Source organism: Bos grunniens, chromosome 21 (assembly GCF_055505025.1).
Source record: "Bos grunniens cultivar Pamir isolate PY7600 chromosome 21, Bosgru_T2T1.0, whole genome shotgun sequence".
Classification (NCBI taxonomy): Eukaryota; Metazoa; Chordata; class Mammalia; order Artiodactyla; family Bovidae; genus Bos; species Bos grunniens.
In genome coordinates this window covers 29,381,411-29,407,596 of record NC_141185.1, presented here as the reverse complement: position 1 = coordinate 29,407,596, position 26,186 = coordinate 29,381,411, and the positions used below count along the sequence as shown (strand labels likewise).

Sequence of the window (26,186 nt, the reverse complement as noted above, 5' to 3'; positions counted from 1 at the left end):
CTTCACATCAGGTGGCCAAAGTATTGGAGCTTCAGCATCAGTCCTTCCAATGAATATTCAGGGTTGATTTCCTTTAGGATTGACTGGTTTGATCTCCTTGCTGTCCAAGGGACTCTCAAGAGTCTTCTCCAGCACCACAGTTTGAAAGTATCAATTATTTGGCAGTCAGCCTTCTTTATAGTGCAACTCTCACATCCATACATGACTACTGGGAAAAGCATAGCTTTGACTAGATGGATCTTTGTTGGCAAAGTGATGTCTCTGCTTTTGAATATGCTACCTAGGTTTGTCATAGATATTTTTCCCTGGAGCAGACGCCTTTTAATTTCATGGTTGCAGTCACCATGCAGTGATTTTTTTTGCACATCTGCAGTGATCTTTTTCTGCATCTATAGATTGGCTTCTTCTGGACATTTCATATAAATAGATTCATACAATATGAGATCCTTTGTATCTTCTTTCTTTCATTAAAGATAACATTTTTTGAGTCTTATCCATGTTACAACATGTATCAGTGATTCATTCCTTTTTATTGCCAAATAGTATTGTGTGGATATACCAATTTTTTTTAATCCATTCAACAGTTGATGGACATTTTGATTGTTTTTAACTTTCTAGCTATTATGAATAATATCCCTATAAGCATTTGTGTAAATGTCTCTATGTGAGCATATAATCTCATTTCTCAGATTCCTAGAATTCCTAGAATATGAGAATTCTCATATTCTTTCAAATTTCTAGAAGTAGAATTGTTGGTAACTCTATGTTTAACACTGTAGGAAACTGCCAAAGTCTTTTCCAAAAAGGCTGCACCATTTTACACTCCCATCAGCAATGCATGAGTGTTCTTATTTCTCCACATCTTTGCCAACACTTGTTATTTTCTAGTTTTTTTGTTTGAATATCACTGTTCTAGTGGCTTTATTTCTTGTGATATCTTTTGTGGTTTTAATCAGCATTTCCTTACTGCCTAATGATATTGAGCATTCTTTCATGTGCTTATTGACAATTTGTGTATCTTCTTTGGAGAACCATTTATTCAAATCTTTTGCCCATCTTTTAGTTGGGCTCCTGTCTTCTTGTCTTTTTGTTATAAATTCTATATATATTCTGGATACAAGTCCCTTATCAAGTTATATGATTTATAAATATTTTCTTCTAGTTTGTGGGTTTGTCTTTTATCTTTCTTGTGGTGTTCTTTGAAGTGCAAATGTTTCAATAATGAAGTTCAGTTTATCAAATTTTTCTTTTATCACTTGTATTTTGGTGTTGAATCTAAGAAATCATGCCTAACCTAGCTAGTTTTGTAACTTTTAATGTCTAATTATTCATTGCTAGTGTATAAAACTGCTGCTGCTGCTGCTAGGTCGCTTCAGTCGTGTCTGACTCTGTGCGACCCCATAGACGGCAGCCCACCAGGCTCCCCTATCCCTGGGATTCTCCAGGCAAGAACACTGGAGTGGGTTGCCATTTCCTTCTCCAATGCATGAAAGTGAAAAATGAAAGTGAAGTCGCTCAGTCGTGTCCCACTCAGGGATCCCATGGACTGAAACCTACCAGGCTCCTCCATCCCTGGGATTTTCCAGGCAAGAGTACTGGAGTGGGTTGCCATTGCCTTCTCCAAGTGTATAAAACTACAACTCACTTTTGTGTACTAATCTTATATGCACAAATCTTATTAAGTTCATGTATTAGCTCTAGTTGCTTGTTTGTAGATGCCTTCAGAATTTTAGGCAATCATGTCAGTCATGTCATCTGCAAACAAAGTTTTACATCCTTATTTTCTATCTAAATGTCTTTTATTTTCCTTTAAAACTCTTCTTCTTAATATTATTTTTTGTGCTTTTAGAGTCTAACACATGAACATGTGGTATGATTCTAACACTTGTGGTATGAATCTAACACCTGGCTGCAATTTATTCATGAATTGACTAAAGCGTACAGTCTTCCTGACTCTTCATTTTGTATACATTTTCCTTTGTAAGACACTCAGCTTTCCTTGGCACAAATTTATTGTAATGAATCAGTGGATTTCCTGGGCAACTGCACTCAATCATTATGTGAATATTTACATGGTAAACAATATAATAAGCCAGACAGCCATGAATCTAAAATCTCCCATCATATCATCCCTATGATAGGAATGGATTTTTATATCTTTGCTGAAACAATAATTAATTACTTTCATAGGAGTTAGCTTTTGTAATCAATGGTTTACAAGAAAAGAACTTCAGAGAGCTCTAAGGAGCAAAGAGCATTTACTTCTCTTTTGCTTTAGATCTATCTCAGCATCTCAGTGCTACAAATAACATTACCTGGTACCAGACCATGGGTGATTCCAAAATGTTACCAAACTATTTGATAACTCCGCTATGTATTTTAAAGCTTTTAAAAAGATGGGAATACCAGACCATCTTACCTGTCTCCTGAGAAACCTGTATGTGGATCAAGAAGCAATAGTTAGAACCCTTTATGGAACAACTGATTGGTTCAGAATTGAGAAGGTACAACAGGGCTGTCTATTGTCACCCTGTTTATTTAGTATATACACTGAGCACATCATGAGAAATGCTGAGCTGGGTGAGTTACAAGCTGGAATCGTAGATAGGCAGGATAAACATCAACAACCTTAGATGTATAGATAATACCACTCTAATGGCAGAAAGTGAAGAGAAGCTAAAGAACCTCTTGATGAGGGTGAAGGAGGAGAGTGAAAAAGCAGCATAAAACTAAATATTAAAAAAACTTAGATCATGGCATCCAGCCCCATCACTTCTGGCAAATAGAAGGGGAAAAGGTGGAAGCTGTGACAGTTTTCTCTTCTTGGGCTCTCAAATCACTGTGAATGGTGACTGCAGAATGAAATGAAAAGATGACTGCTTCTTGGCAGAAAAGCTATGACAAACCTAGACAGTGTATTGAAAAGCAGAGACATCACTCTGCTAACAAAGATCTGTATAGTCAAGGCTATGGTCTTCCCAGTTGTCACGTACAGGCTGTAAGGAAGGCAGAACACCAGAGAATTGATGCCTACAAACCGGTGCTGGAGAAGACTCCTGAGAGTCCCTTGGACAGCAAGGAGATCAAACCAGCCAATCTTAAAAGGAAATCAACCCTGAATACTCATTGGAGGGACTGATGCTGAAGCTGAAGCTCCAGTATTTTGGTCACGTGATGCAAACAGCCAACTCATTGGAAAAGTCCCTGATGCTGGGAAAAATTGAGGGCAGAAGGAGAAGAGGGTGTCAGAGGATGACATGGCTGGATGGCATCACAGATGCAATGGACACGAACTTGATCAAACTTTGGGAGATGATGAGGGACACAGACTTAGTGTGCTGCGGTCCATGGGGTCGCAAAAAGTCAGACACGACTGGGTGACTTAACAACAACAACAGGATATTTTGGCAGAAAACAGATCATCAAATGGCCCTCAATGGCTGGTATAGGGTTTGTGGTTCGGAAGCCTACTGGCTCTTACCTAATAAATGGACAGACACTGTACCTTGGTAAAATGATGTCAGACATCATTTGGGACTCATTTTAGACATCAATACTACCCCTTGGAGAAAGGAGTCTTTAGGTAATTAAATGAACAGAAAAAAATTAGGTTTAATTTGAGAGCCAAGCCCTGTCTAATCAAGAGGAATTCTGAACTACTTTCTTTTCTTTTCAGTTCTTTTGAATACATGCTTTACCAAAGGCCCAGAAAGTTGGGAGGATTTTATGTGCTATGATTTGGAGAATAGCAGAAGCCTTAGACAATGCCATCTGGGTTACTGAACTCCTTTCTTGAGAGGTTCATAAAATTGGACAGGCAGTACTTCAGAATAGGGTCCACACAGATATGACATTAGCTTCTCAAGGGAAAACAAGTGCTGTTTTAAAGCAAGAATGTTGTGCTTACATGCATATAGATCTCTCTGGAATCTTAAATGTTATAAAAATAATCAAGGAAGTAAAAAAATCTGGGGCATCTTCACCTTGGGAATGAGATCTATTCTCTTGATTTAATTGTAGTCTTTTGATTTTTGATGAGAAGTGGACGTCAAGCACTGATCATGCATTTATCTGTAATGTAGAGTTCGTATGTGTTGTCTGCAGTGTGTTCAATGATGCTGCAAAGCCAGAGTGTTATCAATAAATAATTACACTAAAACAAAACAAAAACAGCAGGGAACTCAGATATCTGTAGCATTTGGAAAGCCAAAAAACACACCAGAAATAAATGGCATAAATATATATGCAGCCAACATAGGAGCACTTAGATGCATGAAGCAAATAGTAGCAGACATAAAAGGAGAAATTGATAGTAATACAATAATATTAGGGAAGTTTAACATCCAAGACAATCTACAGATTCAGTGCAATCCCTATCAAGATACCAGTGGAATTTTTCACAGAAGTAGAACACATAATTCTAAAATTTGTATGGAAACACAAAAGAACCTGAATACAGCCAAAGCAATCTTGAGAAAAGAAGACCAGAACTAGAGGTATCTTGATACCTGACTTCGAACTAGACTACAAGGCTATAGTAATCAAAACAGTATGGTACAGACACCAAAACAGACACATAGATAAGTGCAACAGAATAGAAAGCCTAGAAATAAACCCACATTCTTATGGTCAGTTAATCTACAACAAAGAAGGCAAGATTATAGAGTGGGAAAATACAGTCTCTTCAGTAAGTTGTGCTAAGGAAACTGGACAGCTAATGTAAAAGAATCAAAAAAGAACATTTTCTCACACCATATACAAATATGAACTCAAAATGGATTCAAGATGTAAATGTAAGACTGGAAACCATACAATCCCTCAAAGAAAATACAGGAAGAACACTCTGATAAATCATAGCAATATTTTTGGGTCTGCCTCTTAAGGCAAACAAAACAAAAATGAAAATAAACAAATGGGACCTAATTAAACTTAAAAACTTTGGAACAGCAAAGGAAGCAAATAAAAAGGCAAACTATGGAATGGGGGAAAATTTTTGCATATTATATGACCGATTAAGGGTTAATGTCCAAAGTATATAAACAGCTCACACAATTCAATAAAAAAAAGAAACAACCCAATTAAAAAATGGTCAGAAGACCTGAATAGACAAAGAAGGCATACAAACGTCCAATAGGCACATGCAAAGATATACATCTCTAATGATCAGGGAAGTGCAAATCAAAACCACAAAGAGCTATCACCTCATATCCGTCATGGCTATCATCAAAAAGACCACAAATAATATATGTTGGTGAGGATGTGTAGAAAAGGGAACTCTCATACACTATTGGTGGGAACATAAATTGGTGCAGCCTATATGGAAAAGAGTATGGAAGTTCCTCAAAAAAATTAAAATGGAACTATACAAGATGTATGAATTAAAATATTGTGATGGGAAAGAGCAGGCCTTCTATACAAAAGCTATGGGGTTAAAATATCAGTTTCTTACTGTGGCCTTGGGAAAATTACTTAATCAAATTAAATCCTGTTTCATCAACTATTAGTCAAGATTAAGTAAATCAACTTTTGGATAGTTGTAGCACAGCATTTGGAATGTAGAAAGTATTGAACAAATGTTAGTTCCCTTTCACATTTCTAATTTCCTTTCATTAGTTTGTATTTATAGAAAATCCGATTGTCATTTATAAAGAAAGCTGAGTGCCAAAGAATTGATGCTTTTGAACTATGGTGTTGGAGAAGACTCTTAAGAGTCCCTTGGACTGCATGCAGATCCAATTAGTCAATCCTAAAGGAAATCAGTCCTGACTATTCATTGGAAGGACTGATGCTGAAGCTAAAACTCCAATACTTTGGCCAGCTGATGCGAAGAACTGACTCATTTGAAAAGACCCTCATGCTAGGAAAGATTGAAAGTGGGAGGAGAAGGGGACGACAGAGGATGAGATAGTTGGATGGCATCGCAGACTTGATGGACATGAGTTTGAGTAAGCTCCGGGAGTTGGTGACAGACAGGGAAGCCATGGATGGCGTGCTGCAGTCCATGGGGTCACAAAGAGTCAGACACGACTGAGCGACTGAACTGAACTGACTGATGATTACTGTCCACATACTGAAATTTAATATCTATTACTATACAAATACCAAAGAAGATATAAGCCATTTCTGAGATACTAGAGTTGCAAACTGAAATTGGTGAAAAGAGAAGGAGGAAGAGTTAGATATAAAATGTAACATCTGACTCCCCCAAATTATCACTATCTATTTGAGCTACAGATAGCTTGTTAAAGCTGATCTCTTTTGTGTGTGTGCTCAGTTGTGTCTGACTCTGCAACCTCATAGACTGCAGCCTGCCAGGCTCCTCTGTCTGTGAGATTTTCCAGGGAAGATTACTGGAGTGGGTAGCCATATCCCACTCCAGGGGATCTTCCAAATTCAGACTGAAGCTGTGTTTCCTGCATTGCAGGTAGCTTCCCTACCACTAGCACCACTTGGGAAGTCCTTGTGCTCAGACAGTAAAGAATCCTCCTGGAATGCAGGAGACCTGGGTTCGATTCTTGGGTCAGAAACATCCTATGGATAAGGGAATGGCTAGCCACTCCAGTATTCATGTCTGGAGAATTCCATGGACAGGGGAGCCTGGCTACAGTCCTTGGGGTTGCAAAGAGTAGGAATGACTGAGCGATTAACACTTTCAATCTCTTTTAGCTCTGTATGCTAACATGAATAAAATGTAGAGGTTAGCTGGTAAGGTGGAAAGTAGAGAGTGAGTCACTGAGGAATTTATTGTAGGCACTGAAGGGAAGAAGAAAGGATACAGGCTAAAATCTACTTAGGAGAAGAGTTCTGAGTGACTCTAAAGTGGACCATCAGCCTAAAGGAAATGGACATGGAATGCCACACATTACCAAGAGAAGAAGGAAGGGGATGTTGACTATAAGTTTTGCCCAATTATAATTACCATTAAAAATATCCTCTGATTTAAAGTTCACAACATTGCTCAGCCATAAAAAAGAATGAAATAATGCCATTTGCAGCAACATGGATGGACCTACAGTGAAGTAAGTCAGACAGAGAAAGACAAATATCATATGATCTTGCTTATATGTGGAATCTAAAATATGATACAAATAAAATTATTTATAGAATAGAAACTGACTGACAGACATAGAAAACAGGTTACCAAAGGGGAAAGGTAGAGGAGAGATAAATTAGAAGTTTGGGATTAAAATATACACACTATATATAAAATTGATGATCAACAAGGACCTACTGTAAAGCAAAGGGAACTATACTCCATATTTTGTAATAACCTATAAGGAATGTACTGGAGTGGGTAGCTATTCCCTTCTCCAGGGGATCTTCCTGACCCAGGTCTCTAAGCTCAGTCTCCCACATTGCAGGCAGATTCTTCACTGTCTGAGCCACCAGAAAAGCCCCATGTCTATGTATGTGTATATATATGTATAAGCAAATCACTGTGCTGTACACCTAAAAGTAATACAACATTGTAACTCAACTATATTTCAATAAAAATTTTTAAAAATAAAGTTCACAACAAACCTGTGAGGGAGTGATTATGATTTACCTTTTTTAAAATCAATACTGATGCTCAGAGAATTGAGTTGTGTGCTTCATACTTAGCTTGTAGGTAACAGTGCTAGCATTTAAGTCTCAGCCTGTCTAGATCTAAAGTTCAGGCCTTATTATATTCTTATACTCTTTGGTGCCCTTGAAGAATTTTCCCTAAAGAACAGCCATAAAGGTCTAAGCCAAGCTTTAAGCAATTACCTAAGTGGTAATTCTATGCCCTGGACTTTTGTGAGAGTTTGATCTTCTACCTTCAAGATATACAGGTGAGAATTGGGCTCATTGTAACTAAATTTCTTTATCAATTTACTTGAGAAGTCGCTTTCCTGAAGTATTCTGGAAAGGATTTAAAAAAATCAAAGTACACAAAATAAACTGCAAACAGTTTTGATTGCTTGCAATTGTATTCAAGAATTTTTAAGATTCAGTTCAAACATGTTTTTCATGACTGATTTATTCTGGGTGATTTTACCAATGTGTATGCCTGCATTTGGAGTTACTCTTAACTGGAAAGAGGTTTTCATTTCTATGAATCAGAAGAGGCTGGCAGGCTACAGTCCATGGGGTCACAAAGAGTTGGACACAACTGAAGCAACTTAGCACACACACACTTAACTGGAAAGAGGCTTTGATTTCTGTATAAACACTCTAGGCCAAAAGACAGCAAGTAAGAAAAGCAATCCAGACAATCATTTGTTTGAAACACCAACCTGGAGAGGAGGAAAAATAAGATAAATACAACATGGCGTTCTCAGTCTCTCAGTCATGTCTGACTCTTTGCGACCCTAGGGACTGTAGCCTGCCAGACTCTAATGTCCATGAGATTCTCCAGGCAAGAATACTGGAGAGGGTTGCCATTTCCTCCTCCAGGAAATTTTCCTGACTCAGGGATCGAAGCCGTGTCTCCTGCATTGTCAGGCAGATTCTTTACCACTATCATCTCCTGGGAAGCCCAAACATAATATTTCTTAGAACTGTATCAGAACACCCTGTTTCATATTTCCTACAAGCAATCTTTGAGCCTTTGTTTCAAAAAATCATGTAGTTACCCATCAGGAACAGTATCATTCCAAATAACTGGTATTAATAAACCTACCTATTACCCAAACAACCCTGAAACAAGAGACCTGAAATTGCTATTTTGGGTGGTGCTTCCTGCTGCCACGAGGTGGTGTGTTTGATTTAAAAGACACTCAATCAGGGTTAGATTAAAAATTTAGATCAAAACATTCATGTGAATGAGACACTGAGGAAAAGAATTATGTTTGGTAGCAAACAACAGCTTACTTTTCTTAAAATCTATTTTGATTCAAGTTCAAAATTGATGTAAAAAGTCTGGTCAGGCAAACTAATGTAAGGAACATTTTAGTATACACTGTGAAAACTCTAATCAGAAATGTATTAACATTGCTGATAGCATAAAAGATGCTTGACAAATATTTCCTGATCGTGGAGCTATACACTAATAATGGTCATATGTTTATTTTGTATGGTATTCTCATTATGACCTGTACACAAGAGGTGATCAGTTAAGTGGACTAATTCGTTTTGCAACTGTAGGATGAAAACTGTAGCACTAATGCCATGATAGATGTTAAATATATTAAATATGTTAAATATAATCTATGTTAAATAGATGTTAATATATAGGTGTTGAATATATTCCAAAGTATTCAAATATTGCTGAGATAGATAGAAAAAAAGCGTATGGGATAGACAAGGAGAATGAGAATAGAGAGGGTAAGAAAAAAATTCATTAAAGGAGAAAGTGTAAAAAAAAAATCTGAGGCATTAAATATGGAAGCAATGATACCATGATAGAGTAGGAACAGTTACACAAATTTGGAGAAAAGATATTTCTACTTCATGCTTTCAAATGTTTGTTAGAAGTTGGTGAAAAAGGATTTTGAGAATAGAGTTCCATGGTAGCCTGTATTCTTAGGAGGAATAACTGTGACATATTTTCAATTGTGCTGGCCAGTATGATAGCCATTAGCTATATGTAACTAATGAACACTTGAAATGTGGCTAGTACAAATTGAGATGTGCTGTAAATGTAAAATATATATCAAAGACAGTACAAAAAATGTAAAATGTCTCAATAATCTATTCCATGAAAGCAATGGAATAGATTATTGAGACATGTTAGATATAGTGGGTTAAATAAAAATGTAATATTTAATAATATTTATTTAATTTAAAATGTATTTAATATATATTAATGGTATGTATTTAATGTTTTATTTAATATAATAAATAGTATCAAATAAATATTTAATATCTTAGATATATTGGGTTAAATAAAATTATTACTTCAATTAACTTCACCTATTTCTTTTATTTTCTAAATTTTATTATTTGTAACTTTTGTCTGTGCCAGGTCTTTGTTGCTGCACATGGACTTTCTCTAGCTGTGGCCATGGGAGCTACTCTCCAGTTGCAGTGATGGGGGGCTTCTCACTGTGGTGGCTTATTGCATAGCACAGACTCTTGAGCTCAGGCTCAGTAGTTGTGGCAAATGGGCTTAGTTGCCCTGCAGCTTGTGGAATCTTCCCAGACCAGGGATCAAAACCATGTCCCCTGCATTGGCAAGTGGATTCTTAATCACTGGGCAATCAGGCCATCTTTTGATTTTTTTAAAATATGACTAAAGTAATGCTTAAAATTCTCCAAGCCAGGCTTCAGCAATATGTGAACCGTGAACTTCCTGATGTTCAAGCTGGATTTAGAAAAGGCAGAGGAACTGGAGATCAAATTGCCAACATCTGCTGGATCATGGAAAAAAGCAAGAGAGTTCCAGAAAAACATCTATTTCTGCTTTATTGACTATGCCAAAGCCTTTGACTGTGTGGATCACAATAAACTGTGGAAAATTCTGAAAGAGATGGGAATACCAGACCACCTGATCTGCCTCTTGAGAAATTTGTATGCAAGTCAGGAAGCAACAGTTAGAACTGGACATGGAACAACAGACTGGTTCCAAATAGGAAAAGGAGTATGTCAAGGCTGTATATTGTCACCCTGTTTATTTAACTTATATGCAGAGTACATCATGAGAAACGCTGGACTGGAAGAAACACAAACTGGAATCAAGGTTGCCGGGAGAAATATCAATAACTTCAGATATGCAGATGGCACCACCCTTATGGCAGGAAGTGAAGAGGAACTAAAAAGCCGCTTGATGAAAGTGAAAGTGGAGAGTGAAAAAGTTGGCTTAAAGCTCAACATTCAGAAAACGAAGATCATGGCATCTGGTCCCATCACTTCATGGGAAATAGATGGGGAAACAGTGGAAACAGTGTCAGAGTTTATTTTTGGGGGCTCCAAAATCACTGCAGATGGTGACTCAGCCATGAAATTAAAAGACGCTTACTCCTTGGAAGGAAAGTTATGACCAACCTAGATAGCATATTCAAAAGCAGAGACATTACTTTGCCAACAAAGGTTCGTCTAGTCAAGACTGGTTTTTCAGATGTGAGATTTGGACTGTGAAGAAAGCTGAGCGCTGAAGAATTGATGCTTTTGAACTGTGGTGTTGGAGAAGACTCTTGAGAGTCCCTTGGACTGCAAGGAGATCCAACCAGTCCATTCTAAAGGAGATCAGCCCTGGGATTTCTTTGGAAGGAATGATGCTGAAGCTGAAACTCCAGTACTTTGGCCACCTCATGTGAAGAGTTGACTCATTTGAAAAGACTCTGATGATGGGAGGGATTGGGGGCAGGAGGAGAAGGGGACGACAGAGGATGAGATGGCTGGATGGCATCACTGACTCGATGGACATGAGTCTGAGTGAACTCCGGGAGTTGGTGATGGACAGGAAGGCCTGGCATGCTGTGATTCATGGCGTCACAAAAAGCTGGACACGACTGAGCGACTGATCTGATCTGATCTGATCTATGTGGCTAACATTTGTACTGGGCAGTGGTGGTCTAAAGAATTGCTGAAGAGGGACTAAACAGACTCTATACTAGAGTTCCTGAAAGGAGAAACAGACATTTGGCCTAGCTATTATTTTTTTCCCTGTCTTTTGTTTTAACATCATTGCCCATAGTAGGCTAATCAGTGGAAGACAGAAAACGTGGCATGTAAGGGATACAAGTTGAGTGGAAGTAGGGAAGCTATTTGTTTCTCCTGTTGCATAATCTCCAGAAGTACTTTTCTCTAAGGCAATGTGCTGACATTAGAATCAAGTCTATAATGATAAATAAATGATGTTGAAGAAAGAAGTGTGAAAGCAAAATTGGGAAACATAAAAGTGTTTTTACACATTTTCTCACTTCCCGGACATCTATCAACAGCCTGCTCCCTGGTCCCCTTCCTACTCCTAACACACACCCACACTCCATTTCTAGGTCAAGTATCTTATTATGAGAATATGAATAGGCCTCTATTTAGACTTTTTGAATGGTCCCTTTTAAAAGTGTATTTCTCATTATGTGACTCTGCGAGGGTTCTGAGTAGCAGGAAACTTAATATAAGTTTTGTCCCAAGATATCAGAGATGATCACTAGTTAGGGGAGCAGATAGATGCGGTGACTTTGAGTACTATTGATAGGAATTGATATGGAGTGCTTTAAGGGCAAAAAACTAGAAATTTATCTCTAAGATGAACAGATATGCAGGGATCTATCTTGGTATAAGAAGGGGAGAGTGGGATCTGCCAAGAATATAATTCAAATATTTGTTTCAAGTGTGGGTAGGAGATAAGGATCAAAAAACCTGCCCCATGTAAAAGACGAAAAGGGTTAGTAGAACTTCACTATGACTAGCCCAGGGGAGGAATGAGCTGCTATAAAGGATACTTTAGTCCAACAACGTGTACTGTTACAGGGAAGTGGTAATTTAAGAATTAGTGAAATGATGCAGGGCCAAGTCTATCAGCATTATTATATAACCAAATATTGCTGCTTTTATAACTAAGTAATACCATTCTATTTGTTTGTGTCTTTGGGAGTTCGACAGTCCTAACTTTGGACGCAGCAGTTTAGGGGGCAAAGCAACAGAGCTTTGTTGCTTAATAGTAGTAGAAGTCTGCTTTATAATAGTAGAAGTCTACTTAATAGCAGGGACGTATTTGTGGCTCAGCTGGTAAAGAATCCTCCTGCAATGTGGGAGACCCGAGTTCCATCCCTGGGTTAGGAAAATCCCCTGGAGAAGGGAAAAGCTACCCACTCCAGTATTCTGGCCTGGAGAATCCCATAAACTGTATATCCATTTGAATGCAGAGTTCTAAAGAATAGAAAGGAGAGAAAAAAAAGCCTTCCTCAGTGAAAAATGCAAAGAAAGAGAGCAAAACAATAGAATGGGAAAGACTAGAGATCTCTTCAAGAAAATTAGAGATACCAAGGGAACATTTCATGCAAAGATGAGCATAATAAAGGACAAAAATGGTATGGACCTAACAGAAGCAGAAGATATTAAGAAGAGGTGGCAAGAATACACAGAAGAACTATACAAAAAAGATCTTCACGACCCAGATAATCACGATGGTGTGATCACTCACCTAGAGCCAGACATCCTGGAATGTAAAGTCAAGAGAGCCTTAGGAAGCATCAGTACGAACAAAGCTAGTGGAGGTGATGGAATTCCAGTTGAGCTATTTCAAATACTAAAAGATGATGCTGTGTAAGTGCTGCACTCAATACGCCAACAAATTTGGAAAACTCAGCAGGGGCCACAGGACTGGAAAAGAACAGTTTTCATTCCAATCCCAAAGAAAGGCAATGCCAAAGAATGTTCAAACTACCGCACAATTGCATTCATCTCACATGCTAGCAAAGTAATGCTGAAAATTCTCCAAACCAGGCTTCAACAGTACATGAAAAAAAAAAAAACAGTACATGAACTGTGATCTTCCAGATGTTCAAGCTGGATTTAGAAAAGGCAGAGGAACCAGAGATCAAATTGCCAACATCCATAGGCTCATCAAAAAAGCAAGAGCGTTCCAGAAAAACATCTGCTTCTGCTTTATTGACTATGCCAAAGCCGTTGATTGTGTGGATCACAATAAACTGTGGAAAATTCTTCAAGAGATGGAAATACCACACCACTGGACCTGCCTCCTGAGAAATCTGTATGCAGGTCAGGACGCAACAGTTAGAACTGGACATGGAACAACAGACTGGCTCCAAACAGGAAAAGAAGTTTGTCAAGGCTGTATATTGTCACCCTGCTTATTTAACTTATATGCAGAGTGCATCATGAGAAATGGTGGGCTGGATGAAGCACAAGCTGGAATCAAGATTGCTGGGAGAAATATTAACCTCAGATATGCAGATGACACCACCCTTATGGCAGAAAGTGAAGAAGAACTAAAGAGCCTCTTGATGAAAGTTAAAGAGAAAAGTGAAAAAGTTGGCTTAAAACTCAACATTCAGAAAATGAAGATCATGGCATCTGGTCCCATCACTTCATGGCAAATAGATGGGGAAACAGTGGAAACAGTGACAGACTTTATTTTGGGGGCTCCAAAATCACTGCAGTTGGTGACTGCAGCCATGAAATTAAAAGACACTTGCTCCTTGGAAGAAATGTTATGACCAACCTAGGGCATATTAAAAAACAGAGACATTCCTTTGCTAACAAAAGTCCATCTAGTCAAAGCTATGGTTTTTCCAGTGGTCATGTATGGATGTGAGAGAAAGCTGAGCACTGAAGTATTGATGCTTTTGAACTGTGGTGTTGGAGAAGACTCTTGAGAGTCCATTGGACTGCAAGGAAATCTAACCAGTCCATCCTAAAGGATATCAGTCCTGGGTGTTCATTGGAAGGACTGATGCTGAAGCTGAAACTCCAATACTTTGGCCACCTGATACGAAAAACTGACTCATTAGAAAAGACCCTGATTCTGGGAAAGATTGACAGCAGGAGGAGAAGGGGATGACAGAGGATGAGACGGTTGGATGGCATCTCTAACTCAATGGACTTGAGTTTGGGTAGACTCTGAGAGTTGGTGATGGACAGGGAGGCCTCGCGTGCTACAGTCCATGGGGTTGCAAAGAGTCAGACATGTCTGAGCGACTGAACTGAACTGTTATAGTCCATGGGGTCGCAAAGAGTTAGACACGACTGAGTGACTTCCACTGTATCCTACCTATTCAATCATGTACCTCCTGATGGTTGTTTTTAATTTGAAGTGCTTCAAAAGCACTAGCATGTATTTTTCTATTGTTGTTGTTTATCAGTCGCTAAGTCATATTCGACTGTTTGCGACTACATGGACTGCAGCATGCCAGGCTTCCCTGTCCATTATTTCCTGGATTTGCTCACATCCATGTCCGGTAAGTCAGCTCTTCACATCAGGTGGCCAAAGCATTGGAGCTTCAGTATATTTCTACAGGAGAACCCCAATGTTGAGAAGTGTTGGTCAAAGAGTTATTTTCCAAGAGTTGTATCAGTGTATGCTCCCAGTAGATCCGTATGTACATTTTACTACTACACCCTCCTAGTACTGGATGTTGTAAATCATTTTAATTTTTGCTAATCCAAGAACAGAAAATTAGTTTTGGGGTTGTGTGGCAGCACAATATTCACATCAATATATTTCAGTTAATTTAAAAAATTTATTAGCACCAGAATATCTAGTACAGTGACTGGTTTTGTTAGATTAAAATATGTCCTGTAGTGAATATTTTCTTTAAAAAGTTCTTAAGTCTGGATCTACTCAGGCTCCCTGAAATAGTCAGTGGGTACATACTGCAGATCTTCTTTGTTCATGAAATGCTATAGCATTACTTGAATAGTGTTTGTATTCAAATTCACCTAATTCACTCTGGGGAGAAAAAGGGAATAACAGTTTAAATATGCAAATAACTTGATATTCCATTCAGTAAACGCTAGCCCTAGGTAATTATACATTAAGCCTTACTAGTCTTATGAAAAAAATGTCAGTGACTTTAACGGACTCTCCACTGCTGATGAGAAATTAATCTCATTGGACTGATGGCAGGGTTGCTGGTGATAACTGTCAACATTTTGGTGGAAGAAATTGAAGTACTCATTAAGCATCCTAAAGAAGGAGTGGTTAACAAAAACTCAAGGGACAAACATTAAAACAAAACAAAACCTGACTATATAGTCTTATTTTAAAAATCGTATATGTATTCTCTCTCTCCCTCTGATTGGCTTTTTGTCTTCCTCAAACAGAGTGTGGAAAGAGGTCCTGACGGTGCGGAGGCAAGTCTCAAGAGACCTAGAGAAATTCCGTACTAAGGACCTGGAGGGTTTGTTTTTTCACTTCTGGTTGCAGCTGGTGCGTGCGCGAGGCGAGGAGTAAACATCCGGGCTCGCTTGGTTAGTTCTTTACTTGAAACGAAAGGAGAAATTAGGCACATTTCCCGGTGACTCAGACGATAAAGAGTCTACCTACAATGCGGGAGACCCGGGTTCAATCCCTGGGTCGAGAAGATACCCTGGAGAAGGAAACGGCAACCCACTCCAGTATTCTTGTCTGGAGAATCCCGTGGATGGAAGAGCCAGTCCATAGGGTCGCAAAGAGTCGGACATGACTGAGTCACTTCACTTCCTTGAAGGGAAGAAAATTCAGCACGTCTCAATCCATTTCAGAAACGAGAGAACACTCACGAGCCACCGGGCAGAAATACCAATCCCGCTCCGTCACTTCTCTTCAGACCTAAGCAGGGAGATACAAAAGAAACTGAAGCGAGGAGAACAGACGAGGAAAGCCAACGCGAGGTATTAGAACAGGGACGTGCCTCTTCCTTCCGCGACTTCCGCGTCACCGCGGGCCCCGCCCTTCATGGGGCGGGGCTGAGCGTTCCTTCCGGGTTGCGGGCGGAAGTGGGAGAATTTGAATCGTGTGGGCCGTTTGGTGTAGCAGCTCGAGGATGGCGTGTGGCGCAGCGCGGGAAGGGAAAAGTGACACGGCCTCTCTGGAACTTCTGCCCAGCGCGCCTCGGTGAGTGGATGTGGAACAGCAAGATATGGAATATTCCAAGGAGAGAAGCAGGACCGTCGGATGGGTCAGGGGGTCGGGGAGACCGGACAGTACAGCGGGGGCCTCGGAGAGCCTTTGAGGTGTCTTGTAGTGGGGCCGGACGTGAGGACTTTGGAAGTTGGCGCAGGGGGAGCCTCTCCCGGGTTAGCGCTCCAAACAGATGGCGTACACACCCCAGCTCTAGAATATTGGGGATTCGGAGGCCCGACCGCCCCCGAAACTTTAAACTGTCGACTTTCTGGTAATTGCAATTCAGTATTTGCGCCAAATAGGCTCGAGTACTGCAGCTTCAGCAGTAGTTATTGCTAAAGTATTACCATACCCAAAAGAATCTTCCTTTATTAAAGGTGGAAGGTTGGGAGCAGGTTTAGAATGAAGAAATGTTCTACGTTCCTTCTAAAAGGAGAAGTCTTTCTTACAGTGGACCGCAGGAAATTGGCAGTCTTTGAAATACCTGGTGGGGATTTAAATTGAAATCTGAGTATCCTTTGTATGCAAAACCCGGATATTTTTCGTGTACCGCAAAAATCCGAGACTCTTGCTTATTTAAATTGGCTGTATGGTAACAGCGGTGAGTCACAAGGGTGTTAGTTTGCTAACAATAGGGATAAGGTTTAGTTCCACAGACCTGCCTTTTCATCCCCGTCATTCATTGGCCGATTGGGTTGTTGTGGAGTCATTTCGAAAGTACTAAATTTTCTGACGTCAGGTTTTGTTTTGGGTTTTTATTTTACTTATTTTTAATGACCGACTGCCTCAAAAATCAATTCTATCTAACCTCCCAACAAAGTCATGCCTTCTGGAATAGTTTAAATGTGTACCCTACTTGTAATCTATAAGTAAGCATTTAAATGTGTAGAAATTTTATATCTTGGCTTGTTGAGAACTGTCAGACTAATTTTGTGTTGCTTTATAGGATCAGATATTTTATGCTTCTTCTAAGATTTTAACATCAAAGTATCATACCATATAAACGTATAAGTTTCTTTTAAAAAGTAGGACTTTTTCAGAATAAATATCCCTTTGTCCAGTGCTGGCTACTCCTACTCCTCCGTCCCTGCTAATGAACTTTTGTTTCATTATTAGCCAGGAAAAATAAATGTAAATATTCAGTAGTTATGGTCATTAAAATTTAAACATTAATGTAAGACTGCAGCAAGACATTAGCTGTACTTTGTTAAGGTTTGCTTAATTCAGATCTTATGATTCTACTTATTATAAGCCACCAGCAAATAGTAATTTCCCCTGTAGAATTCGTCTCTACATTTTCTGTTCCTTTTCCTTACCTGGACTCTTTGGTTTTTTTTGCTGTGTCTACCTGAATCAGTGAATTTCAATTTTTATTGTGTACACATTACCTTGAAGGATTTGTGAAGTGCTGATTCCTGTATTTCAAATCTCAGAAATTATAATCCCATAAATCTGGAGGATAGTGTTCTGTAAATTTAATTTGAAGGTTAGTAATTTTGATGAATATTTTAAAAACACTGACTTGGTCTCTCTTAGAGAAGCATTGTAATATGTTGGTTAAGGTCATGAAAGTGGACAGATTGCTTGCATTTGAATTCTGTTCTTGTGACTTGGTAGCTGTCTGACCCTAAGGCTGTTAGTTCCTTAACCTTTCAGTGCTTAAATTCCCTCAATTATAGTGGAGAAAATAGCAATATCTATCTGGTAGGACTATTGTGAGAATCAAATGAATTAAACACAGTAAAATCTTAGAATAGTGTGTGGTACATAGTGAATGATACATGCATCTGCTATGATATCGAGTTACTCTAAGCATTATACGTACATTATGTCATTAATCTTCAAAATAGCATTGTAATATTTACTATTATTTTCAGATAAGAAAACTGAGCCTATGAGGGTTTTAGCAGTTTGTTCTCACACAACTAGTAAAATGTTCAAACTAGGACAAAAACTAGATTTTGTTAGAAATTTTATACTTCTTATTGATTGATTTATTGTAATGCTTCCTGCCTCTGTCCTCAATCTCTCCTTCCAAATGTTGCTCTTTAAAAAATTTCTGATGGCCTCTCATCATCTACCACATATATTTCAAATTTCTTTGCCTTTTTTTTTTTTTTCCAAAAACCTTCTCAGTCTGGTTCCAACCTCTTTTTAAGAATTATCCTCATAATTTTCTGCCATTCTTTTCCATCCTATGATGTTCTGTGGTATTACCACGAAACTCCAGATCTCTTCTATCATATTTGTGCAGTTAGTCATTGACCTTTTATATTTCTCCTTAAAATTTGACCTAGTAGGTTTCAGGTACCTCTCTAGACTTAGCCAGTGAAGTGATTCTTCCTCAGTGCAGTTTGTATGTGTGCTAGTGTGCTCAATTGTGTCTAACTCTTTGTGATCCCATGGAGCCCACCAGGCTCCTCTGTCCTTGGGATTTTCCAGGCAAGAATACTGGAGTAGGTTACCATTTCTTATTCCAGGCATCTTCCCAGCCCCGGGATCAAACTCAAGACTCTTGCATCTCCTGCACTGGCAGTCAGATTCTTTATCAGTGGGAAGCCCTCAGTGCATGGTTTAGTTGTAAACAAAATAGCTCTTGTCTTCTTTTGTCTTTGCAGTTCTAGGTTCAGAACAGTATCTTTATAGTCTGAAACTGTGTGTTCAGGGGGTGCTTGTTATTTTAAAAATTTTAACACATTATGTCTTATTAAGCTGAAAAAGTTAAAATTTGAAAGATGACAATATAATTCTGTGTAGCTGTGGTAGAGATTTTAGTGATATCATATAGTTTGTAAATTATACAACTATGGAAAAACAAGTATTGAAGTTGTAGAATTAGAAGACATTTTATGTGGGAAAAAATTTAAGATTTTTAAAAATTTCTTTAAGAGCAGTATTTGCTAATATTCACAGAACTCTGAATGCTTTATACATATTTCTCATTTAACCTTTAGAGCCATTTTATTATTATCCCTGTATTAAGGTGAAAAAACTGAGGCAACAAAAGATTTAGTAACTTTAAAAAAAATTTTTATTTTGTTTTTTTTTTGCATTTAATTTCCTTCCATGCAGGATTTTTTTTTATTATAAGATATATTTTAAGTGTAATTTAAAAATTAACTTTATAACAGAGAATTAGCCTCATTTGTACACAGATGATCACTTCTACATTAATTCAGTTCTAAGTTAAGAGAATATTGGGAATTAAAAACAGAAAAGTTTGCCTTTCCTTTTTGATTTAAACAGGTAAGATTGTTACCTGACTTCATTGCTCACAGCCTTTTCTTTAGAAACCTGTCAGTGTTATAGGCACATCATTCTGATGACCAGAGAGTAAAGGTTTGGACTTAGGAGCATATGATCCCACATACCTTCTCCAGCCAAAGTAGTTATTTGAATCAGAGCTCAATGTCTGATGCAGCTAGACCATTCACATCATTTCTTGAATTTTGGAATTGGTATATCCAGAGACTGTTGAGAACCAAGGTGGAAAGGTCGTTACATTCTAAGATGACAATAAAATGATGAAGAAACATGAACAATGGACATTGAGAGCCAGAATATAGAGAGGGAGGGAAGGAAAACCTATTCCCGGAGGACTAGCTGTGAAGTAAGTCAATATAAACTTATAACTTAATTGCTTTTCCTTTTAAAGACTGGATTTTTGTAAGAGCAATTTTGTTGTTGTTTAGTTGCTAAAGCATATCTGACTCTTTTGCATGGACTGTAGCCTGCCAGGTTCCCCTGTCCATGAGATTTCCCAGGCAAGAAGTCTCTTGCTTCCTGCAGCCGATCTTCCTGACCCAAGGGTCGAACCCGTGTCTCTTGTATTGGCAGGCAGATTCTTTACCACTCAGCCACCTAGGAAAGCCAAAGAGCAGTTTTAGTTCATAGCAAAATTGAGGGGAAAATGATAGAGATTTCCCATGTACCGCCTTCCCCACACATGCGTAGTCTCTTCCATTATAAACATTCCCCTTTAGTGTGGTACATTTGTTACAATTGATGAGCTTACATTGACACAAGGTAAAGTCTGTAGTTCACTCCATGTGATGATATGTTTGTATACAAAGGGAAACTTCAACTACCTTCAATTACAACTTTTTACAATAATGCCAGTGTCCACGTTAATTGGTATTTTGTTTGTCAAGTGAAAGTGAAAGTCAGTCATGTCTGTGCCACCCCATGGACTATACAGTCCATAGAATTCTCTAGCCAAAATACTGGAGTGGGTAGCCTTTCCCTTCTCCAGGGGATCTTCCCAGCCCAGGGATCGAACCCAGGTCTCCTGCATTGCAGGTGGATTCTTTACTAGCTGAGCCACAAAAGAATATTAAAATTACTGAGGGAAGCACTGGTGGGTGTCTCTCTTAGTATGTAAGCTTATGTTAACTCTTAAGAGAGTTAAACCCAAACTAAATGCTAAGTCTTGCCTGGGTTTTGTATTTTTTATGCCTCTCTTTTTCTGTAGTGCTTCCAGTAGCCTAACATCAAACAACTTTTTTTGGTCTCAGATTTTCTAATTTATCTATTTTTCTGGAATGCTGCTATTGAAATTTCTCTTACAAATGAATGGTATTTGTAGTAGTAGTAGGCTTTGTAGTTTTGAAATATTTGGGGCTTATTCACTGTGGAATTGGTTTAGAACTGGTGTGGAGTTTTTCATTGAAGAATATCTCACGATCAGTTTTATTGATCCATTTTTCCTATAACTTCCTTTGCAATGATTCTAAAGTAAAATACTTTTATTCATACGCTTTACCATCTGAGCCACCAGGGAAATCCTTTATTCATTTAGTAAATATTTACTGATTATTATGCTGGGCACGGTTGGATGTTTTTGTTTTTCAAGTCTCCCATAATCTTAGTCATCATAAGGATACTTCAGGATTATATAGTGCTTTACAGTTTATATAGCTTAACAGATTCTTTAGGATGTTATGACCCTGCAAGGTAATAAATTTCCCATAAGGAAATTGAGTCCTGCTCTAAATCACACATAATTCCACAGTTCTCACTAGGGCAAGAACCCGGTTATGAATTTTTTTTCCTTCCATGGTGCCTCAGTGATAAAGAATCCGCCTGCCAGTGCAGTAGGTGTGGGCTCCATCCCTGTGTTGGGAAGATCCCCTGGAGGAGGAAATGGAAACCCACTCCAGTATTCTTGCCTGGGAAATCCCATGGACAGAGGAGTCTGGAGGGCTACAGTCAATGGGGTCACACAGAGGTCAATACAACTTAGTGACTACACAACACCCGCAGATGATGTTATACATCCTGTGCCTGCTTACTCAGTCGTATCTGCCTCTTCACAACCCCATGGACTGTAGCCCGCCAGGCTCCTCTGTCCATGGAATTTCTCAGGCAAGAATACTGGAGTGGGCTGCCATTTCCTACTCTGGGGATCTTCCCAACCTGTGGATCAAACTCATGTCTCTTGTGTCTCCTACATTGGCAAGTGGATTCTTTATCAACTATTTCACCTTTGTTGTTGTTCAGTTGCTAAGTCATGTCCAATTCTTTGAGACCCTATGGACTGCAGCACTCCAGGCTTCCCTGTCCTTCATTATGTCCCAGCATTTGCTCACGTTCATGTCCAGTGAGGTGGTAATCCTATCTAATCATCTCAACCTCTGCCGCCTCCTTCTCCCCTTGCCCTCAGTTTTTCCCAACATCAGGGTCTTTTCCGATGAGTCAGCTCTGCATCACGTGGCCAAAGTATTGGAACTTCAGATTTAGCATCAGTCCTTCCAGTGAGTATTCAGGGTTGATGTCCTTTAGGATTGACTAGTTTGATCTCCTTGCAGTCCAAGGGACTATCAAGAGTCTTCTCCAGGACCGCAGTTCAAAAGCATCAATTCTTCAGCACTCAGTCTTCTTTATAGTCCAACTCTCAGGTCTGTACATGACTACTGAAAATGCCATAGCTTTGATTCTATGGGCCTTTGTCAGCAAAGTGATGTCTTTGCTTTTTAATACACTGTCTAGGTTTGTCATAGCTTTCCTTCCAAGGATCCAAGGGTCTTTTAATTTCATGACTGCAGTCACCATCTGCAGTGATTTTCGGGCCCAAGAAAAGAAAATCTGACACTGCTTCCACTTATTCCCCTTCTGTTTGCCATGATGTGATGGGACCAGAAGTCATGTTCTTCATTTTTGAATGTTGACTTTTAAGCCACCTTTTTACTCTCCTTTTTCACCTTCATCAAGAGGCTCTTTAGTTCCTCTTCACTTTCTGCCATTAGACTGGTATCATCTGTGTATTTGAGGTTGTTGATATTTCTCCCAGCAATTAGCATTAAGTAATATTCCGTTGTCTAGGTGTACCATAGTTTATCTGTTCATCTACTGAAGGACATTTTAACTGTTTCCAAGCTGTAAGCATCTCTGTGAAAGTTTTGTTGTGAACATAAATTTTTATCTCTTTTGGTTAAATACCAAGATGCGTGACTGCATAACTGAGGTAAATCCTGCTTGGCTGTGGTATATAATTCTTTTTATACATTGTTTGATTTGATTAGCTAATATTTTATTGTGGCATCTGTATTCATGAGTTTGTGTTTTTTTCTTTTGTGATGTCATTGTCGTTTTGGGGGGTTTTTTTTGGTATTAGGTACATGCTGGCTTAATGGAGTAAATTGGAAGTAGTCCCACTCCTTCTGTCTTCTAAAGATATTGTAGAGAATTGGTATAATTTCTCCTTAAATGCTTGATAGAATTTTACAGTGACCCATCTGGGCCTGGTGCTTTCTGTTTTGAACGGTTACTAATTATTGATTCAGTTTCTTTAATACAGTTATATTCAGATTGTTTGTTTTTTATTGTGTTTCAGCAAAAGTTGTGTTTTTCAAAGAATTGGTTTGTTTTATGGGGCTTCCCTGATAGCTCAGTTGATAAAGAATTTGCCTGCAATGCAGGAGACCCCTGTTTGACTCCTGGGTTGGGATGATCCTCCGGAGAAGGGATAGGCTACCCACTCCAGTATTCTTGGGCTTCCCTTGTGGCTCAGCTGGTAAAAGAATCCACATGCAGTGCAGGAGACCTAGGTTCAATCCCTGGGTTGGGAAGATCTCCTGGAGAAGGGAAAGACTACCCACTCTAGTTTTCTGGCCTGGAGAATTCCATGGAGTCCATGGGGTCACAAAAAGTCAGATACAACTGAGCAACTTTCACTTTCATCCAGCTTATCAAATTATCAAATTTATGGCCATAGAGTTGTTCATGTATGTGTTAGTCTCTCAGTTGTGTCCAACTCTTTGTGACCCCATGGACTGTAGTCTGCCAGGCTCCTCTGTCCATGGAATTCTCCAGGCAAGAATACTGGACTATTGGAATGGGTTGCCATTCCCTTCACCAGGGAATCTTCTGGACCCAGGGATCGAATCTGCATCTCCTGCATTGGCAGGTGGGTTCTTTACCACTAGTGCCACCTGGGAAGCCCAGAGTTGTTCATAGTATTGCTATATATATATATATATATATATTTTTTTTTTTTTTTTTTTCCCAATGCCACATGGTTCTTGAAAGTTTAGTTCCCTGGCCAGAGATCAAACGCATGCTCCACTTGCTCCCTGCAGTGGAAGAGCAGATTCTTAACCACAGAACTTCAGGGAAATCCCTCCATCCATTTGCTTTTAATCTATGTTTAAAGTGGGTATTGAGATAACATATACTTAGGTCTTGGAGAAGGCAATGGCACCCCACTCCAGTACTCTGGCCTAGAAAATCCCATGAATGGGGGAGCCTGGTAGGCTGCAGTCCATGGGGTCGAGAAGAGTCGGACACGACTGAGCAACTTCACTTTCACTTTTCACTTTCATGCATTGGAGAAGGAAATGGCAACCCCCTCCAGTGTTCTTGCCTGGAGAATCCCAGGGACGGGGGAGCCTGGTGCGCTGCCATCTAAGGGGACACACAGAGTCGGACACGACTGAAGCGACTTAGCAGCAGCAGCAGCGTACTTAGGTCTTATTTTTTAATCTACGGTGACAAATCTGTCTTCTAGTTGGTGCATTTAGACCATTGGCATTCAAAATGATTATTAATATGGATGAATTAATAAATATTAATTCATATAAATATTTGTTAATTCTACCATATTTGTTACTGTTTTGTATTTGTTGCCCTTGTTCTTTGTTCGTATATTTAGCTCCACTCTGTGGTTTTAATTGAGCATATAGAAGTTTTCATTTTACGTATTCCTGGAAACTTCTTTTCTTTATATAGATGTAAATTTCTGACCTTTATCATTTTCCTTCTCTTTCAAGAGCTTCTCATAGCATACCTTGAAAGGCAGGGTCTACTGGCAACATATTCCACCAATTTTTGTTTAAGAAAGTCTCTATTTCTCTTTCATTTCTAAAGATAATTTCACAGGATACAGAATTCTAGGTTTTTTTTCCCTCCCCTCCCTGCCCCCCAATACTTGAAATATTTCTCCTTTAAATATTACTCCTCTCTCTTTTTACTTGCGTAGTTTCTGAGGAGAAATTGGATGTAATCCCTACTCTTGTTTATCTATTAGGTAAGATTATTTTCCCCTGTAACTTTTTTCAGGAGTTTTATTCTTTATCTTTAATTTTCTGTAGTTTGAAATAATATGTGTAGGTGTAGTTTTTTTGGCAGTTACCCTGCTTGGAGTTCTGCAACTTCCTGTATCTTTTGTCTGGTGTCTGCATTACTGTTATTGTTTCAAATGTTACTTCTGTTACTTTCTATCTTCTGGTAGTCCAAGAACTTTTGTTACACTTTCTGTGGTTATCTCACAGTCCTTGGATATTCTCTTTTTATTTTTGTTTTGTTTTCTGTTGGTTTTTGTCCTCTTTGCTTTTTAGTTTTTAAAGTTTCTGTTCAGATATTTTTAAGCTTTTAGAGGTCTTTCCTCAGCCTTGCCCCATCTGCAATAAGTCGCCTATGTATAAAGTTTAAAGTTGTGAATTTTCAAAGATTGTAATGTGTGTTTGCATGTCCAGTCACATATTATGTGTGTGGCATACGTCGTCACATGTGTGCATCCCCTACAAATGGTTGTGCCTTTGTATAGTTTTGTTGTTGTTGTTCAATTGCTAGGTCGTATCCAACTCTTGAACTCCATGGACTGCAGGTTCCTCTGTTCTACCCTATCTCCTGGAGTTTGCTCTGATTCATGTCCATTGAGTCAGTGATGCTATCTAACCACTCATCCTCTGCCACCGTCTTCTGCTTTCGCCTTCAGTCTTCCCCAGCATCAGGGTCTTTTCCAGTGAGTCGGCTCTTCCCATCAGGTAGGTGGCCAGAGTATTGGAGCTTCAGCTTCAGCATTAGTACTTCCAGTGAAAATTCAGGACTGATTTCCTTTAGGATTGACTGATGTGATCTCCTTGCAGTCCAGGGGAGTCTCAATCATCTTCTCCTGCACCACAGTTGTAACACATCAATTATTCAGCACTCAGCCTTCTTTATGGTCTAACTCTCACATCCATACATGACCAGTGGAAAAACCATAGCTTTGATTATATGGACCTTTGTTGAAAAGGTATAGTGTTTTACTGTACAGTAATGTACTCAACATTCAGAAAACTGAGATCATGACATCTGGTCCCATCACTTCATGGCAATAGATGGGGGAATGGTGGAAACAGTGAGAGATTTTATTTTAGGGGGCTGCAAAATCACTGCAGATGGTGACTGCAGCCATGAAATTAAAAGACGCTTGCTCCTTGGAAGAAAAGTT

General features: G+C 39.0%; 1 protein-coding gene across 8 annotated transcripts in view; it reads left to right on the top strand.

Annotated features, from left to right (window-relative positions):
• Positions 1-16,353: 16,353 nt before the first annotated feature.
• G2E3 (G2/M-phase specific E3 ubiquitin protein ligase) overlaps positions 16,354-26,186 on the top strand; it is a 76,987-nt gene continuing 67,154 nt past the window's right edge. For all 8 annotated transcript variants that reach the window (XM_086363762.1, XM_086363761.1, XM_086363760.1 and 5 more), the window contains exon 1: positions 16,354-16,465. Coding sequence is in view for 3 of the 8 variants with exons in the window: in XM_086363760.1 (XP_086219886.1) it covers positions 16,395-16,465 (71 nt within the window). In the remaining 5 variants the exon portion in view is untranslated. The remainder of the gene's footprint in view (positions 16,466-26,186) is intronic.